Consider the following 13,212-nt stretch of genomic DNA (forward strand, 5'->3'; position numbering starts at 1 on the left):
TTGACATGGTCTCAGTGCAGGGCTGCGTGGCTACTTTGGTGGCTAACTTTTATACTAGATATTGACATGATCAAAGCTCAAAAACAGGCTTTGAAGGTTTCCAACTCTTTTTTGAAAGATGAGCCTTGTGAGGTTTTTGATTCACAGACTCAGAAGGAATAATTGAAAGAGAGCTTCATTCTCTTGTTAACAGATCATGAGATCACAGCATTTCATCATGAATTGTGACTCAAAGTCACAGTTTTGAAAACAAGCCACTGTGTTCTGGAGTTGATCAAGAAATTGGGTACCCTTCCCTTCTGTAATTTATGACTTGAATCAATTGTTGTCACACTGACTTACTTCTTTTCTAGTTGATTTAATTTCGCCTCACTTTGATCTGAATATAAATTGATTGGGTCCCATAAAGCTCCACTGAGGTGAGTAGCTGGCACTGAGTCACCAATGAACAGTTTTACATATCTTTGAAAAAGATGATATTCTAAATACAAAACTACTTGGGACAGAGTGGTTGCTTCAATCCCAAATGAGTGGCCCCTTGTCCTAACAAATCAACAATATTACACCTGATGTTGATCCCTCATCAGATCACACCAGCTCATAACACCAATTAGGCTCCTGGACAATCATTAATCCTGAAAGAACATCGAGGGAAAAGTGAGAAAGAAGCTACTATCAAGCTTGCCCACAGATTGAGAGCAAAGCAGTATTGAGGAGCATGATCAAAACAACATAAGATGGAGGCAGATTTCTATTAGAGGGTACTTTTTATCACACCAACAGATTAGGGAACCAATTTCATACAAGAGCTAATACTACTTGAACCAAGAAACCATACTCTTATCAGAACTACAAGTGTAATCACTTTTCTGGTGAATCAGAGATATGGGTGATGACCCCAATTTATTTATTTTTCTCTTGTTTTACTTGATGGAAACAGAAATACTGAAAAAGAATGCTTAAAACACCAACCAGGTGTTTATGTGCCAGTGACCTATAGGAACATAATAGGTCTGTCTTTTGATGAATATAGATCTGATCAAAAAATGATCATCTACAATATTTTTTCACTTGTATGAGATTAGTGGAGAACTGGTCTTTATTGAGAAGATATGAGGAAAGGGGCAACAATGGGTCAAGTGATCTTTCAGTGAACCAACCCAAGTATGGTTTTGGCTCCATTCAGTTGACACCCCAAGTCCAGTTTGATGTCTAAACAAATGATAGCTGTAGTCATCTACCGGTGTTTTTAGATGCATGGCATGGCATAGGTAAGGATATGCGGTGTTGATAGCTATGAATATGGCTCACTCGGAACAAATGTCAAAGGAAAAAATGTAGTTGATTTGGCACCCTCACATTTCTATGGTCTTTCAACAATCATGCTCTTTGGTCAAATATATGCAAAAATTGCAGGATGAAGATTTGCTTTTTCTTCAAAATGCATGTACACTTGAAATAAGATCCGCGGATAAAATCAAAGCTCTTTTCTTGCCTGGATATTGTGAAAGGATAGTAGGCATCCCCCATCTACTTGATAATTAGTTACAAAAATGTGGTCTGCTCTGCAAGCCTGTATGTACATTCAGAAATTGATATAAAAGATGAAGAATGTGCTACATAAAGTCCTGGAATAATTGCTCTAGCAATTCCATCGGCGGAAAAGTTAAAAATAGCTCCTCAAGCTGATAGAAAAAATGATTTGTAAGGCAGAGACAGAGACGGGGTAACCTTAATCGGTGGTCACTGGTAGTAGTGAGTATGTACATATAGTGAGAAGTGTCTTTGAAGTGCAGTGGATGCCAGCCAATCAATCCGACGAGAAAGGGTGGTACAGAGTCAGATTTAGCTGTGGTAGAAATAGTATCTAGTATACATGGTCGCTGAAGTACCGTGGATCCCAGCCAATTCGTGTTTGAAAGTGTCCGTTGTTCTTTTACTTCTTGAAATTTTAGACGCGTCAGTGGTTATGGCCAACGGTTGATACAGCAGCGTTGGAAATCAAATTACGAGAGTGAATGTGCCCCCAAGTTCAGATCACCAGTGAGCGTTCTCCATCAACTGACAACTTTCACGCCGACACTCTGGAAATGAAACAATGATGGTTTTACAATAGCAGAACGTTTGGTGTTTCAATTTGTCAGTGAGCTCATGATCATTGAAAAGAAGAGGCATAGGGCCTCATAGGGCCTATACACACCTGGTACTACGGCCTCAATGTCATTGCATCTATATCCTGGCAGCTCCGTTGGCACATCTTTCTCAGCTTCATGCCCGATGACATCTATAAAAGTCAAGCGACATCGGGGTCTTAGATATCTAAGTCGATTGGCGAGACTACTCTGTCTTGTGAACACCGTTGTGGGAACAGAAAATACTTACTGAAATGGGGATGGGATTTCCCTACTAAAGACCAATAACGCGAAGCCTGCACACGGACTCCGTCTTTCTCTTGCTTGGAATCCCCAAACTTGTCCTTATACTTGTGACAATCTTCGAAGAAAATATGATCCATCACGTCTGTATCAAACGCAGAAGACAGATAGTTAGGAGAGTCACTTGTTAAAGAAGATGATAAAACTCAACTATATTTGGAATCATCCCTTGCCGGTGGATCACCTACCCAGCATTCTTGTAATTTGCAGGAATAGTGTCTATCCCCAGCTTGACAAGCTTGTATAGTTAAGGGAGAAAGCCATCGGGACTTTGAGCCGCGAAAGGGTGATTGGATGGATAGTGCCGGAGGATCTAAATATCATGGGATGAGTACATACCTATCTGTCCCGGTTCTAATGTGACAGCATTCCAACTGACACCGCACGTAATTGAGGCACTGACAGAGCGCCAGGCTGTGATTATTAGTACAAAGCTTGGAATGGTGATGTAGGTACGCATTTCTTGAAGGAATTTGATTGTGGAACTGGTAGAGCTGGTAGCCTTTAGGTGAGGTCTAAACTCGATGTAAATGGAAAATAAAAGACAATGGTTGGAAATTGGAATGAAAAGTTGCTACCACTTGCTTGCGAGGGGGATCCGAAGTGCTTGAGCCAGTTAACGATGAACGTTTTATGTTTCCGAAATAATCTCGAGATGTGGAGTGCTACGCAACTTGTGTTTTGCTGCCTGGGATCCGCTCCTGGAAACTCATAAACATATTCCTGACTACACGGATTGTCAATCATACGGTAACACAAAACTGATGAAACGTCGCGTCTTCTTATCAATTGCTTGACTACATCCTGCGTGAGTAGTCCGTTGAATCCAGCAACACCCCCGAAAATGCCGGACACGGTGTATTGCAATGGTCGCCGTTTTTGCACGAGGGCAAGTCTTCCCATTGGTTTGATTGTCCGGTTCCTTTGAGCCGTGTTCAAATGGATGAACCTTTACATCTCAATCGGGCAAGATATACGTGTTGCTCCCTTGTCCTAACTTAACCAAGTCCCCTTCGAGGCCTACCAAGAAACAAAGAAAGCGCGTAGGCCTGCATAGGCCCGCGCTTTTTTCCTACATAGTTAGTTGCCCATGTGCCGCCTTTGAAATTCATGTCGAAATTTCAACTTTTTGCATTACACCAAAACAAAAGGCTATGCAGCATTGCATCCATAAAAATGGAAGAGGGATTGCAAACTGAACCAAGTCTAAATTGTGTTTGACCTATCCTTATTCGAGCTGGTCAGTATGGCTCAAAAAAGAGTGGGACTTGGTCAAGTTTGCTGTGATTGGCATAAAAATGGAAGTTGTTTGGCTTAAACATGTCAATTTTTCTGGAATGATCTGGGAAGACTTCTAAAGGAAACATTTGTGGTAGTATGACTATGTACAAGTGAGAATTATTCAAGTACAGATTCAAGTACAGCTTCAACTTCAATATGAATATAAAAAATACCCACCCGTTACTGATTTGGGCCTTAGAGACTCATAAACATGTCAGTGGGCACACACCAGTTAAGAATCAAATGACAAGGGTGACCAGTCACATTTTACAAGATCACCAGTCAGCCTTTCGCACTAGTCTATGACATCAATATGTTTACAACTTGTAGATGGACACTCTGCAAATGGTGAAAGGAGAGTTTTACAGTCAAAGAAATGTTAGTGCAATCATCTGCCTGCATAAGATTGTCAATGTAGGTCTGGGGCTTATACACACATGTTAATGCCACATCCATATTATAGCATTTGATTCCTGGCAGCGGGGTGGGCGGCTGTCGGGCGGCCTACCCATCTATAAATCTAATCACATCTATAAAAATCAAACAGATCAACATATTTGGTATTTACAGTTGATTGGTGCAAAAGCTGTCTATTGAAGATTTCTGACTATGCTGAAGTGCAAAGACACAATCTACTTACCTGCATAGCCTTTGTTCCAATACATCCAATAAGCCGTGGCCTGAACATTGACTTCAGGTGTTGCCTGGTTGGAATTCCCAAAGTTGCCTGCATATTGGTGACAATGTTGAACAAAATATTCAACACTGTAAAGCACAAAAAGGGATGTGTTAAAGTGGTGCACCCATTAAAAACCTAACACTGATCTTGGCAAAACATAAGATGAAAAACACTCAACAACAATTGGGATCTCCCTTTGCTGAATTGGGTACCTGTGAAACATTCCCCTGGTCTACAGGAGAATAAACCATTTTGGGCCTGACAAGATTGTAAAGTTGATGAAAAGTAGACAATACTTTAACCCGTGAAGCCACAACTAGTAGTAAAGTGGAGGCAAAGCCCAATATTATGTAGTGCTTACATATATTGCCTGAAAGGGCGCCTAACGGCACAGAATTCCAAGCCAGATCACACATAATATCTGAATCTGAGGTGCCAACAAAGTGCAAGGTTGTGAATGATAAGATCAGACTTGCAATGAAGATGAATATATGCATCTCTTTGATAAGTTCACATATATCACAAATTGCTCTTCCTTGTGTACAGTTTGAATTTTTTTGGGCAAAAGAGAAGAGACAATTGTATGGAAAAAGAAAGACAATAATTGAAGATTGGAAAGAAAATTTATTATTCACAAATCACTGAGGGAGGGAATACAGATTGGGACAGTTGTGCAAGTTTGAGTGAATGTTTTCGGTTTCTGAGATAGCCCACAGATATGGAGAGTCACTTTGAAATATGGTCCACAAGACACTCTTGACGATGAACATGTGTCTCCCTACCGCTGTCACTACTGCTTGCATATTCCTGACTACGCACAAATCCTCAAATCTACATGAGAGGGTGTACATATCTATTCTGACATGTGAATGATACAGAGACCTTGTGTTTAATTGTGTATTGACATGCTTTGAAGGATTCAAAAACATATCCTGTGTAATATGGTGCACATAGAAAGGGTGTGTGTGTTCATGTGCAATTCCAATGATTGGGGATACTGCCAAAAATCTTTTTCAAAGAAAGAGCAGAGTTGACTATAAATGTGGTAGTGCCCAGGTACAAGTGAAAATATTACAAATATGACTTGTAGTAGCACAAAAAATTATCTGCACTGCTATGAACATACAAGCAAAGAAGAGGGTTGGACCACAATGAAACCCAGCCAAGAAATCAATCATAACCAGAAAACAAAATATATCCATATAGCCATTCTTGGTGTTCAGAGACCTCAGTGGGTGTAGCACTGCCAGATAACGGGTCAGGAACGTGACTGTGTGCACAAGTTCACGGGGTCGCCAATTGGTGGTTTCCATCAACTGAAACATGCTAGACTTGCACTCTGGAAGTAAGAAAAGGCAACACAGTCAAAGAGAAGTCAATGCATCAATTGTTCAATTTTTCAATTTCTCTACCCAGCATATATTCATGATTGTTTAGATGTAGTGATTGCACCTGTACCCACCTGATAGTTTGGCAAGCATGTTACAAACTCTGTATCATGGCAGCTGGTCTGAGATGTCCAGCCCAACTTCATGACCAATCACATCTGGTGTCAGGAAGGGCATACACCGCCTCAGCGGCATATCTCCTTACTCACAAGCAAATTCACTGCATATAAAAAACTACATGTAACCAACCATGTACATGTACCAATAATAAAAAGAAACATGTGATACTTTTGATTGTATACAAATATATACATGTAATCATCAATTACATGTAGGGCTGTGACCCAGCCCTGAAATTTCAGGACCATTCACATGGCCTAATCTGGCTGCAGATAGACCCCAAGGAGTTCATAAACTGCTCAGAGCCAATCAACCTTGAGCACTTTAAAGGCGCAAAAATGTGGTCAAAATGCAATGATTTCAACATATAGGGCCATTAAATGCATACCAAAATTTATTTCAAGGCTACATCAGCCTACTTGGACATCAGAAAGAGCTATGATGGGCCTAGGTTGAAAGAAAAAGCCCCTTTGTTGTTTATGAAGCAAGAAAACATTGGACACCCAGACAGACAGGGAAACTGGTTTTTCTGCAGGGCGTCTGTGACCAAGTTTAGGCTTCAGTGTGACAGGGAACAGACTGTCAGCTTCAAAAACCTTGTTGGGCAGAATTGGCCAGTCAGGTCTGGGTCTGTGTCACACCCCTAATTACAGGTATAGGGTGCAAACTGTTTATTTCTATGTTCTTTTCATATTTACTTATTATTTCTCTATTTCTCTCTTACCACATGTTATTCAAAAATGATATACTCATTGTCCAACAAACAAATACTCATTGATCAACTTGAAATACAATCCTGTGTAATTTGTTTTATGAAGATCTTTTTAATGACCATGTGTAGCCTTGGTTCAAGAAACCAAGTTGGTTTCTCAACCCAAATTAATAGCTGTTTGTATCAAACTGATCTTCTTGACCTGTGGTGGATGCCAAGAAGGGATGTCTAGGGCTCTTGTGCTCACAGGAAGGGTTATAATAGGATAAATTACAAAGGAGAACCATGTATTATATGGCATTATAACTACACATGCTAAATAAATTAATTACACACACAAGATTTTAGTATAAGGATCACATGTGTTCTTCTACAGATCAATTATCAGTTGTTCACAGGAGATGGTCACATAATCCTCCATGTTGTAGTTGTTGAATGTTTTCTGTGTGCTATTCTCTTGTTCTGATGGGTATATAAACCTTTGCTTTTGTCTTGTTTCTTTTGTTCCTTATCTTCTACAATAACAATCAAGTTTACATAAGCTTTATAAACCAACAAGTCCATCCATATCAACTTACAAAAGCCCTTATATAAGCCTTTTTACAATGAGTAGCCATGGATTTGCAGTCTTTCTGCTAGGTCTCTCTTCAATTGCTATTGTCAAGTGCTGTCCTACATATGTAAAACATAGTAATTGAACTGTAACAGTTATACAATAGGGGGTTTCAAGTTGGATGTTTTTACATATTTTTACACTACAACGCCTTGCCCGTTGTTGTTAAATTTGCGTAATTTTTTTAAAGCGGGACACCTTTTTAGGTGTCCTGAATTAAACATACATCCATTTTACAGAAAATATTTTTATGAACAACTTGTCCAAATTTGTAAAAAATACGCAAAAAAAAAATCCAACTTGAAACCCCCTAATATCACTTGTTACATGTTGGTTTTAGGGCTGTGACCCAACCCTGTGTGTTCAGGGCCGGCCCCGGGGCCAAATCAAGCCCTGATTGAGCCCAATGGCCTCTGAAAACTGCTCAGGGCTGACCAGGGCGGGTAGAAGACAGCGTGAAGGCATTTCTTGGGCGAAAAAAGGGTTGGCACCCCGGCCGGGTCGGGGTCCCAAATTACCCAAAGCTCCCACAGGGCCGTATTCAACTGTTATTGAGTCACATATGAATGCCTCGGGGCGCGTACTGTCAGCTCTGTGAAAGTTGTTGGGCAAAGTCGGCCGGCCGGGGCCGGGGCCGGGTCACAGCCCTAGTTGGTTTCCTTGCTCAATAAGCTTCCTTATTGACATCTAGGAAACTGAAGCAAGATTACAATCTTCAATATCTGAAGTGGAACAGTGAAACAGAAGACTGATCTGCAAAAAAATACCTGCTGACATGACCTTTGCCCCAATATATCCAAATAAGCCACAGCCTGAACAGTGACAGTCATTGATGTGGTCTGTCACAACTGGATTGAATTGCAGAAATTGAAACATGTCAAGGCAGACCAGCTGTTAGAGGCATAGCCTTGATGTTAACCAACAAAAAAAGCAGAACTCGGCCATATTTGTGACTGGAGTCTCCTCTGGTTTTTGGGTTGTCTACCCAAAAATTATCCACTTGGCAGGAGTATTATATCATTGTCCGACTGACAAGCTTATAGACAAAAGCAGTCTATCAGAATTCTTGAAGACACAAATAAAGGATCACCAAAAATCCAATATCATAATATAGTTACATTCCTATCTTTCCTTGGTCCAATGGTGCAACATTCCAAGCCATGCTACACTGGAGGCTTGTGGAACTGGCAAAGTTACAGGCTGTGAGAAACAGTGTCAATTTGGTCATTGTGGTGAAGGTCTGCATATCTTCAAAGATTTTGCATGTAGAACAGGTAGCCTTTGTGTAAGATATAGTCTTTGTCCTGGAAAGCAGAGCCCAGTTGAAAATTCAAGCAAGAAGTAGCCATAGCTTGCTGATTGGAGGCACTATGAGACCTTTCAATTGTATAGATGAATAGGTTTGTCCATGTATTTCTGAAATGATTTCCACATGTGGAGTTATGTGAAGTTGACATATCTTCTGCTGGGCTGCCTGGTCACCCCAGGAAACTTCACAAGCAGTTCTGTGTGGTTCAATCCCTACCGCTTGCATTTTCTTGAACCCATCTCTCAACTTGTAAACATTGAATTGATCCAAGTCTGTTGCAATTGATATGCTTTAAACACATATCCTGTGTAGTCTGGGTGAGCTAGCATGCACGTCTGGGTTGTTGCCTCTTGCAAGGCTTTTGATAACAATTCCATGAATGCCGGAAGAAAATTGTGAAGGTGACAGTTGCGGAGCTGTTGCAGATAAAAATTAATCGAGAGGAACACTTCACTTCAGTCAATTTTGGCCAAAGTTGGGACCACATTGTGACTGAAAAGTGCTGGATGACCATGACTTGCCTCAACAATTTGGGGCTTCACAGCTGAAGATCCTGTAGTAGCTTACAAGCCTTGCCACGGGTTCCAAGAAATGGACGTGTGAAACAGAGAGATACAGGTCCTAGAATATTTCAAAGGTTCTGCTCAGGGAACGTCAGGGTCTTTGTATCATGTTCTGCTATTTGTTCTAAGCTCCTACTGGCAGGCTTACATAAAGGTCTCCTTGTTCTTTGCCACCCAAGTTCAGTTCTGTTGGCCTGATCATGCACCCGTGGGAAAACACCTTGAGCCTCCTACTTCAAATGGCAAGGAGAGGCATTCAATTTGATGAACGAAGGATGCCGCATGTTGGCAATGTAAAAATCACAAGAATGCTTATAACAAACATTGGAGATCATAGGGACAACCGGAACGAAGAAGTATTCAAAACGACACCAAAAAAATACAAGGCATCAAGATTATTGTCAGATTCATACAAAAGAAAACAGGATGCAATCCCAATGATTGATGTGATGCGGCGTACGTATGAAGTATAGAAGAAAGACAAAAGGTTCGTCACAGCATATGTGAAGAACATAGAGTGAGAAACAAAACAATATGTCCGTAACTGGTCAGGTGAATTGACAGAATGAGACGAAGCAAAGTCAACTGAATGTCATCACATGATAATGCAATTCTTCTTTCTTTGACCACTTCCGTGGCTGGCTCGACGACCATGAGTACTTGCCGCTGTTGTCACGCATTGTTGATTGCTGGGAAATGAAGTGCCTGATGTTTCAGATAGAACTTGGGGACAAGAAGTAGATTGGGCGTGAACTTGTTGGATGCGAGCTTGTGACGGCAGTGAGGGCTGCAAAGAATTAAAGGTTGGTCCCGGTTGGACACCTATTCTGGATTCTTGGTTCCGATACTCTTCCTCTTGCAACTGTTGTGCGCAAAGAAAACTGTGCATAACGAGCAAAAGATATGAGAAAACTCTGACAGCACTTGTGGGCTATAGTGAAAGACGCACTCGTTGTTGAGATGATTGGGCTCTGTCGTCTCGCGCGGTGGGACAGAATTTCTACCCGGTGGACCGCTGGAAGTACGTTGACCTGTTTGACGTGAAGCTGGGGCTTTGAGGCGACTTCGAGTCAGATTCCAATCATAAAACTCACTCATACCACCCTCAACATCCTCTAAACTTTCCCAAACAATATGGCGCTCATTCAGAAACGCCATATCCGTTACCAGACAGAAGAGTTTGGGTACTCCGCTTTCATCTTCATTGAATGTGTGCAGGGATCGATCCTCTAGTTCAGCCTGCGCGAGACTTTGAGAGATCGCATGAACCTCCAGCATTGTCTCGTGGGAGTAATTGGGGTCCATTTGGTCAGGTGGAGGTGGTAGAGGGGGGTGAAGAGGAGCAGGTGGCGCAGGTGAGATGACCGGACGCCGATACAAGACTGAAAGATGTGAATTTCGAAAGAAGGCAGTGAGTGAATCAGGAGCCAAACCGGATATGAGTTGAAAGAGTCCAAAGAAAGATAGCTGAGTACTGCTGGTATCCAAAAACCGACGTATTAAACAAGCTGAAAATCATAGAAAACCACATCAAGATCAATCAACATGGGTCAAAGGTTCTTATGAAATCGTCAAAAGAGGGTCACATACCATCATGAATAGCATTTTTATTTTCTGCTGTCGTTTCTCCATTGACTTTGTCATCTTGAGGGTTTTCAAGCAGCTCTTCTCCAACTACAACTGCTTCAACCGCTCTATCGTAGTCACCACACTTCATTAGTGCATCCCACGTATCCTGGTCTTGTGGATCCGCAACCCATCCATGGACCAAGGGGACACCTGCTGAGCTGAATAAAGCAAGTTCCCCTGATCCAGGTCCAAAGCCATCAATTGAACCGAATCTTGGATTAAGATTGAGACCAGTGCGAGAAGATGGAATGACTGAAAGAGCGACGCTGAGATTTGTGGGATCAGCGGAGTGACGGACCAAGTAATCGGCTAAGACTGAGGAAAGGGTCTGGAAGGAAATCGATGTACGATCTGGAGGCCCGGGAAGAACGATTGAACCCTGAAGTAGAAGAATGTTGCAGACAGCCAGAAGCGAACATGGCCCATTGGTATTTTGCATGATCTAAAGTACAAAAAGGGATCAGCCATCATGATTTGAATGTGGGAAGGTGTGTCATTGCAAGACTCTGTCAAAAATGAGACTTACAATCGATATCGATTTGGGATTTGATCCAGAAGGAGGAAAAGGCGGCCAAAGGATTTTTTTAATCAACCAGCGCTCATCGGTCTGATTAGGCGAACTAGTGCTAGGGGCACAAGCTTGATTGTTCCGAGATGGTGTAGATGGTGTTGGAAGTGGTAATCGTTCATTCTCGCTGAATGGCTCAGATTCCTCCACAGCAGAGGGCAAGGGTTGAGGTTCAGTGATTCGTTCAACTGCATCCGAACTTGATTTGTTGGTAATGCTGACTGCGGATATTTGGTTAGGTGATTCGTCTTGTGTTGCTGGAGTGATGACTGAATGATCCTCAGCTTGAAGGTTTGTTGGTTCTGTTGATGTGATGATGCTCATCTTGATTGTCGATGAGGGTAAACAAGACTTGGCACGGATCACGATGAGCCTGAAAGTTGTCATACATACATATGCGGATCAGTGCGGATTACGCAAGGCGCCTTTCGACGGTGCATTGCGAGAACTACGGGCGCAGGAGATGCCCGACACCTGCCCAGGATGTCCGCCCCCATGGCGAAGAGGCGATGCAAAATGCCATGCCGGACGGCTCACGAGTCCCACGCGCTCCGGGCAAGAGAGCAAATCATTTCGTCTCTGGATCCAATCCGACAGAGAAAGTCTTTGCAAAAACGGACGGGAAAATGATCAACTTTATGTACGTCTTGGTCAAGCTCGGCAACCGCAGTCTTTCTTGACCGCATATCACTTCGGTGAGTGTGATTGATTTTTACGTGATCAAATAATTGTCAAAGATGAGGAGACGAGACGATAACAGACTCTCAGACCAACTTGAGCTGCACGGTCACCAGTCTTTGTTCCACATGTATCTAGGATATGATATCATTTATTCGTCACTCATGTTTGCTCGGCTCTGAATCTAACTCCGTCATGTTCACGAGATACCATGTACAACACTGCAATCCGATTGCTCCCATCTCGCCCCTTCCGGTCTGGTGCTCTATCTCGTATCTCAGGTCCCCAAGAGGCTTGACGAGTAGACCTGCTTCACGATTGCATAAGGGCAGCTAGCATCAACAAAGGATTATCGGTTGACCACATCCACTTTACAAAGTATATCTTCCGACATCTGCCATTTTCCACAATTTATCTCGAAGCCTTTGTGTTGACCAAATCATTGAGATGGTCTTGATTCAAGTTGGGCTGTTTACCTGATTGAAAACTCCGTAAGCAAATAAGTAGGTCGGTGAAAAGATGACATGTGATGAGGCTTAAATTCGATCGATTTCTTTAAACAAAATCATCTGACAAATGCAAGGTGCTTAGCAAGTGAATTCATAGTTTTTCACGCAGTGCGCCCTTCGTGCCCTGTTTCACGTGTGGAGAACTTTCTGGGGTCAGACTCACGGACTCATTGCCTTTTCTCAAGCCTTGGGTCCTTTCAAGGAATCAAAGGAACGCTAGTCCAGATGAGCTTGGCGTGCAGCAGAACCGTTCGATCCATCAGCTGCTTCACGCGGAAGGTATGTACCCTTTCAGCTGGATGTAGGCCGTGCTTTTGTTCTATAATCGATCCGTCTTTTTCGAGACCTTCAAGGGGGAGGACTCAACTCGATATACATAGTCCCTCCCGATCTGCTGTATATTCGACATCGACCCACAACAAGTAGGAAGCTGTTTCGCTGGTATGTATGGTCCACTTTTTCTATTTGCTTGTTTATTTGAGTCTGCACGGAAGCTGGTGATCAGGTCCAGCCCGTACCCCACACAAGGCATACGGGAATTCGGAACCAGTTAAAGGTGATCTCTAAAGTTAGAAAATCGTGCTGGGAGCGGTGCATACTGTGTGTTTTGCTATGTACAGGGATTGCTCAGCTGAGCCGAAGCTTCATCGGTTCTATTTTTTTTCGGAGCGTCTTACCCCTGATTTTTACATACCAGCTGGGTGTTTGAAAAACAGGGCTCCTGAACT

The 13,212-nt window shown here is 42.4% G+C and overlaps 3 protein-coding genes and 1 pseudogene across 4 annotated transcripts; 1 reads left to right on the top strand and 3 right to left on the bottom strand.

Moving 5' to 3' along the window:
- Positions 1-2,037: 2,037 nt before the first annotated feature.
- Positions 2,038-2,895, bottom strand: MELLADRAFT_124199 (uncharacterized protein; the record flags this gene model as incomplete). The annotated part of the gene is made up of 5 exons (XM_007404692.1): positions 2,038-2,084; positions 2,201-2,284; positions 2,383-2,520; positions 2,587-2,673; positions 2,775-2,895. The coding sequence occupies 5 exons, from the start codon at positions 2,893-2,895 to the stop codon at positions 2,038-2,040; spliced, it is 477 nt and encodes a 158-aa protein (XP_007404754.1).
- Positions 2,896-4,011: 1,116 nt separating this feature from the next.
- On the bottom strand, positions 4,012-4,892 carry MELLADRAFT_124288 (annotated as a pseudogene; the record flags this gene model as incomplete). Its single annotated transcript has 5 exons — positions 4,012-4,055; positions 4,154-4,246; positions 4,357-4,481; positions 4,574-4,661; positions 4,757-4,892. Coding segments are annotated over 5 exons (486 nt in total).
- Positions 4,893-9,407: 4,515 nt separating this feature from the next.
- MELLADRAFT_54665 (uncharacterized protein) lies at positions 9,408-9,591 on the top strand (the record flags this gene model as incomplete). The annotated part of the gene is made up of 1 exon (XM_007404259.1): positions 9,408-9,591. A coding segment is annotated over one exon (166 nt), but the record flags the coding sequence as incomplete, so codon positions are not given.
- A 104-nt stretch (positions 9,592-9,695) lies between these two features.
- On the bottom strand, positions 9,696-11,627 carry MELLADRAFT_115056 (uncharacterized protein; the record flags this gene model as incomplete). Its single annotated transcript, XM_007404691.1, has 3 exons — positions 9,696-9,962; positions 10,791-11,171; positions 11,256-11,627. The coding sequence occupies 3 exons, from the start codon at positions 11,619-11,621 to the stop codon at positions 9,696-9,698; spliced, it is 1,014 nt and encodes a 337-aa protein (XP_007404753.1).
- Positions 11,628-13,212: the final 1,585 nt, after the last annotated feature.

The sequence above is a fragment of the Melampsora larici-populina genome, assembly GCF_000204055.1.
Source record: "Melampsora larici-populina 98AG31 unplaced genomic scaffold MELLAscaffold_2, whole genome shotgun sequence".
NCBI lineage: Eukaryota > Fungi > Basidiomycota > Pucciniomycetes > Pucciniales > Melampsoraceae > Melampsora > Melampsora laricis-populina.